General features: G+C 36.8%; 1 protein-coding gene across 1 annotated transcript; it reads right to left on the bottom strand.

The window, feature by feature from the left end:
- Positions 1-298: 298 nt before the first annotated feature.
- On the bottom strand, positions 299-5,235 carry LOC149165737 (acyl-coenzyme A oxidase 2, peroxisomal-like). The gene is made up of 7 exons (XM_089432375.1): positions 4,409-5,235; positions 2,682-2,797; positions 1,715-2,595; positions 1,440-1,619; positions 1,168-1,334; positions 953-1,076; positions 299-797 (listed from the first exon to the last, which is right to left on the bottom strand). Exons 1-7 carry the CDS (start codon positions 4,834-4,836, stop codon positions 642-644), a joined length of 2,052 nt encoding a protein of 683 aa, XP_089288501.1. The 5' UTR covers positions 4,837-5,235; the 3' UTR covers positions 299-641.
- Between the last annotated feature and the right edge of the window lie 922 nt (positions 5,236-6,157).

Raw genomic sequence — 6,157 nt, forward strand, 5'->3', positions numbered from 1 at the left:
ACACATTTACATGGAGGAGATCTTCAATGAAGAGCATCAGCTTCATTTCTTTTCCTTTTTGACAATCTGATCTTAGACTTCTCTTGTTGATGTTGTTTTTTCTACTATGTTATAGCTTTTTACAGTTTTTATGTAGGATGAGATCCATTTGTTATCTGCTAGTAGATACTGTTCCTAAAATTTGGTATGAAGAAATCTGAAATATGTGCATAATGTAGAAGTAAAACACTTATATTAGTGAAAACTAAAAAAATTCTGAATTGTGCTAACATCAAAAAACATCATTTAGAGATGAAAAGATTATCGAACCTTGGTACCACATCTTTCAATTAATTCAAACAACCATTATATCCAATATTCATCTTTATCATACAACCCAGACACAAGGTGCACGATATATCTATCCTTACATCCTGCTATGTCTACTTGCAATAGCTTCTATAGAAAGCAAGGAAATTTTTATGAAATTCCCATCTAATTCAGTTGATGGGTTCCAAGCTTCTTCTGGCTTCTCCAACTGATATTCAGAAATCTATAATGAATATTTTTCTCTGCTTTTCTCATTTAAAATCATCAATTGTCAAATAGTGAGTTTAAAATATACGTATAGTTAGGCCTCTGATTCAGTCTCAATGGATGCATTAGAAGCCGACAAATTGTGTATACTCAGCATACTGTCCAGACTGCATACCTATTGGTGCACGTAATGCAAAATCAGGAATACCAAATGCATCAACAAGTTCTCTTGCCACACTCCTCACTTCAAAACACAGGTATTCGGTGAGCCGAAGAATTGCCTAACCACAATAAAAACAAAAGTCAAAATAGCAGAACTGAAAGCAACATGTGACAACGCTGGTATATTGCAGTCTAGGAACGAAACAACAGGATTCAAAGTTGCTTAGAAGTTATATTTATTTCAATCAATGGACTTGCATAAAAAGGAAGCTACCTTAGCCTTGTTGGGTGCAACATAGTCTACATTTCTATAGCTTCCAATGTCTTTCCAAATTCGATCAAGTGCATAAAGATCACAGAGAAGCTTTAAGACTGCACGAGCATTCCTGTCTTTACAGCTGCATGGCAGAGAGGATGATTAAAAACTTAAAACTATGTTATGCATATTTTCAAATTGGAAGGAAAAAGTTCAAGAGACAGACAACTGACCTATTGACAGCCTCTATAAATCTTGCAAGGATCACAGACTCTATATGTGATTCAGCGAGTATTAGTAAATGATTCAAGCATCTATTCCATGCCTCAAAACTGCCAAGTGACTTTGAGTGCTTCCTTAGACGCAATGCAGCAGTATGCAGCAATCTTGACGTCCGATACTGCAAGAAGCAAGAATCCAACAATTTGAACAGTTGGGCAGACCTCTATCAGGAAAATGGACTGTCTGTTCTGGAACTTACTAATTATAGGAGTTTTAGACATACCCTAAATGCATCGAGCTGGAATTTGGGGTCTCGCAAATGATCCTGTCCTTCACGGCGAGCAATTACTGGATTTGCTTCTGAGAGATATGTGGTCATCATGTCTCTCAAGTAATTCCAGGTAACATTAAATGTCCCTCCTCGAAATTTTTCTTTGTATTGTTTCAATAGATCAGCAGAAACCTGCAACAAAGAGCAAAGAGTTCAATGTAAAATTTTACATAAATCTGTCATGTAAGGTTAAAAAATCAATCACAGGATACATGTTACAACTATACCTGCTGTAGCAGAACGGTGTTGTCCCCTTCAAAGGTCTGGAAAATATCATGGTCATTACGCAAAGCTCCAAATCTGTTAACAGCAGCATAGCCATGCCCTCCACAAGCTTCTCTGCAGACACTTAGGGATTTTGCTGTGTAGGAAGTCACGTAGGCTTTTAGCCCAGCTGAGAGCGCATGGACATCTGCAATAACCTCTTCATCTTGTGATTTTTTCATCTCAGAGTATTTTTCTACCAAGTAGACCGTTGCAAAATGAAAAGCATATGTAGAGGCCAGCATAGGCATGAGTTTGTGTTGTTGAGATTGGTAATCTAAAATGCTAATCTCTGGTTGTTTGGGAGGACCAAACTGCTGTCGAAGCAGTGAGTAACGTACAGCTATTGTAACAGCAGTTTTCAGGACTGCAACAGATCCATGGGCAAGTCCCACTCTTCCCCCAACAAGCTCCCCAAGTGTTGCAGCAAATCTTTTATTTATTGTTGGGAGGTTGCTAGTGTATTGTCCATCCCTGGATACATCCCCAAATCTATTGAGCAAATTTTCTCGAGGGATTCTCACTGAATGGAATTTCAAAGCTCCATTGTCCACTCCATTCAGGCCAACTTTGTAGCCACAATCTCGGATTTCAACCCCTGGGAGAGGTTTGTGAGAATCCAAGTCCCTGATCGGTACAATGAAAGCATGGACTCCCATATCAAGAACCTCATCAGCTTCATTACCTGGCAAGATTAGCCTTGAAAACACTGCAGCAAACTTGCCATGTACTGCTGCATTGCCAATCCACCATTTAGTGGCTCCCTCATTGGGTGTGTCAATGATAAATTCATCTGTCTGGGGATCAAATCTTGCAATTGTCTGAATACCTTGAACATTTGAACCTGAAAGAATCACATTATAATGAATAAGACCCAATCACCAAAAAAAGAAACCAAGAAAAAGGAAACATTATTGTCATGATGCTCACCATGGTGTAATTCTGTCATTGCAAAACAACCTAGATAATCTAGATTGTCAATTCCAGCATAGTATTTATCCCGGTGCTTCTGGGTTCCCAAATTCATCACAGCTCCCCCCCACAGGCTGTACAGAGCGAAATCCAACAATAAGAGAGTGGTAAAGTGAAACATATTCTGAAGCTTCAGTTCTGAAAATTCTGTTACAACACAGCTTTAACAGTCTTCCAAGAATAGTAGAACGGAAGTCAACAACAACGTATCTATGCATTTAACCTGTAAATTCCATACCCTAATTACTAAACTGACCATTTTCAAATGACTTTTCTGCAGGTGCAGATAGCGAATGCTACATATTTTATGCAGTAAGTTATAGAAGAAAACTTTTAATGCAGATTGGCTTTGTAGAGAAAAAACAATACAACCTCGATAATAGAAAATATCAAGGTACATAAGGATCTGATAAACAGCCCAAGGGGTCAGCACAACTGGCAGTTGCTAGCTAGTGTTGTTAAGATTTTGGCTAGTTCCATCTTGGTAGGTGCCCTGTTTGAATCCCCTTGGGTGAGGTAGCACTAGTTTACACCAATAGATTTACTAGGGATGATGTTAAGAATTTGGCTAGTTCCATCTTGGTAGGTGCCCTGTTTGAATCCCCTTGGATGAGGTAGCACTAGTTTACACCAATAGATTTACTAGGGATGATATCCATGAATGTGCAGAGACATTCTTTTAGTTTTTTATGAAATTTTCCTTGGAAAAATGTTTCAAAAGGACCTGCTAACCTGAATCCCTGTGGGGTGAGGTAGCATTAGTTTACAGGAATAGGAGTGAGGTAGCATTAGTTTACAGGAATAGGTTTACTAGGGATGCCATCCATGAATCTGGGGAAACATTCTTTTGATTTCTTCATGAAATTTTCCCTGGAAAAAAGTTTCAAAAATAAGGAACTGCTAACCCAAATAGATATAGATTGGCATCAGCCATACCCATACCCATAGATGAACCTCTGAGAATGGAACTAATAACCTAATGGATGCAACAAGTAATGCCTTTCAAAATAGATCAAGACCATTTCATCCAGCGATTACAAGCAGCCTTTCAGAATAGATCAAGACCATCATCCATCGATTGGGAGTTTATGTATACAATAAGAGGTAGAGTCACGCATCCCACCCCCAAAATCAAGTAAGTTTGTTGAATCCTTTTTGGAAGGGTGATTCGGAGCGTGCTCTAGGTCACCGTAACTCCAATGAGTCAGATCATAAATAGACAGGGTGTGATGATAGAAAATGCATACGCAATTGGTGCAAAAAGATCCCCAGCCATGATGAGAAGCCAGGTGCCTAAGGAGCGTGGAGTTATGCTTGAACCCTGTGTTTCCGGGTTCAAAATCAAAATCAGATGGAATCGAAAAATTGCAATTTTACTTTTGAGGATAAGATCTTTGTTTACTTTTGGCGCTACGGCCTCCGATTATGTGATTATGTGATTGTGATATGATTTGTAACTATAGTGCAACCCTTATGTTTGTTCTAAGTTTGTGTTGATAGTCAGGGCTTTGCTTTAGATACTAATGCTCTACTTCGTTTGATCCCTGATCTTACTGAATCAGAATCAAAATGAAGTTCTGTTAATTGAGAGGTTAATCCTCATATCAAGGGGCATCATATACATTTGCAGAGAAAGAGAACTACAGAAAAGGAACATATTAGGTTCATCGGTGAAACAAACGAACCTGAATTGGACCCCCAATTTTATAGCAAGGGAGAGATCGATAGTGCCCGCGGCCTCCGTAATTGCAAAGTACTGAGATGGGTCCTCCAGAAGAGCATTAAGGGGTCGGATCCCGGCCTCTCTCACAAGCCCCTGAAGCTGTCTCATTGTCAGTTCTCGATGTTCATCCTTCGATATTTCAATCGGGGTTTGTAATTCCGGGCGATCACGAAAATACTGAAGAATCTTCTCCTGAAAACTCCTGTGTTTACCCTTCATGTAATCAGCCAGGACTACAGAGCTCACCGGAAACTTCACCATCACCTTGGCACAGGAAGCCATAGCTAACTGGTACTCTTCTGTTATGGATTGGGCGCCCAAGTGAGAGCAGAGGCGTTCAATACGCCTCTCGACCATTTCCTTCTCATCTGACACGGTTTTTCTTTCCATTATTTCCTGTAATTGAATGAATCCAATAGGTAAAACTGCTGGAAACTGGAAATGGAAACCACTCTCTTCAATGGATTGAGAACTGGCCCAATTCACCAGCTTCAAACAGAAATATTGTGATCCTAGAAGAAAGGGAAACCCTGAAACACTGCAAATTGCAACACAAATCCTAAGGGCTGCCCAGTTGAGAAGCAACAGAATAAATAATGCAGATTGTTCAGTAGGCGTGGCTGGGGGAACACGCAAACGGCAATGGTTACGGTTAAAATATATGAATCCGGATTGTAGGCGGATAAGATGACGTCTTCGAATAGGACAAACCAAGGTACCAGGTCCAGTTCCCGATCTCTAGGGCATATTTTAATATTATGACTGATTACGATGCGATTCAGACAAATCTGCCGACCTGTTTACACGTATAACCTGACTGATGCTTATCTCAAACATTTGAACAGGGTTTCCATATTTAAACACAGTTGTAGTAAGCTATGTTCCAAATTTGATTAAAAAACAATTGTTGACATTATACAAATAAAAAATGCGAAATTTGTATACGTTTGTACAGCTCCGTATCATGTTGTATGTTAATTTTTGGAATGTCACAAAATTCAAAAAATTGAAATATGTGAATTTTTGGAATTTTACACCATTTAAAAAATTGAAATACGATATTTGAATGGAGGTTCATCACATAAAAATAATTTCATATTTCACTTTTTTTTCTTGTGTTTTTTTTAATAGGTTATCAATTATTTTTTTCAAAAAATTAATTTTTTATTTAATATTAATTTTTTTATGATTTAGGAAACAGTTTTTAGTTAAAAATGTTATAGTCTAACTGCTATATGTTTAGAGATTTTGTGGACAGTTTTTTATTAAATTTGTTATAAATTTAATAGAAATTTGTGAAATTTTCAAAGTGTTAAATTTATAAATATAAATAAAATTACATTTTAAATAATAAAAAATCAAAATTTTATTAAAAATTGTTTTGTTTAAACATTTCAACACATAATAATTAGACAACTTAAAAATAGTCTTGTATCACATCAATTTTTAATATTTGTGATTTTTTTTTTGTAGTCATGAAATTTCTAGCAGGGAACTCCAACAAATATTTTATTACTAATTATTTTATATTTTGTAAATTAATAATTAATATGATTATTTTTTTTTATTTTTTTAAGTTTGGTAAGAGTACATCTTTATCATGTTTAACTTTTGATTACCATACTAATTATTTTATATTTTGTAAATTAATAAATAATATGATTAATTTTTTTTTTAAAGTTTGGTAGGACTACATCTTTATCATGTCCAA

Source organism: Pinus tabuliformis, chromosome 5_1, assembly GCF_031772625.1.
Source record: "Pinus tabuliformis cultivar Carrire ecotype Pingquan chromosome 5_1, CPIR1, whole genome shotgun sequence".
Taxonomy (NCBI): Eukaryota; Viridiplantae; Streptophyta; class Pinopsida; order Pinales; family Pinaceae; genus Pinus; species Pinus tabuliformis.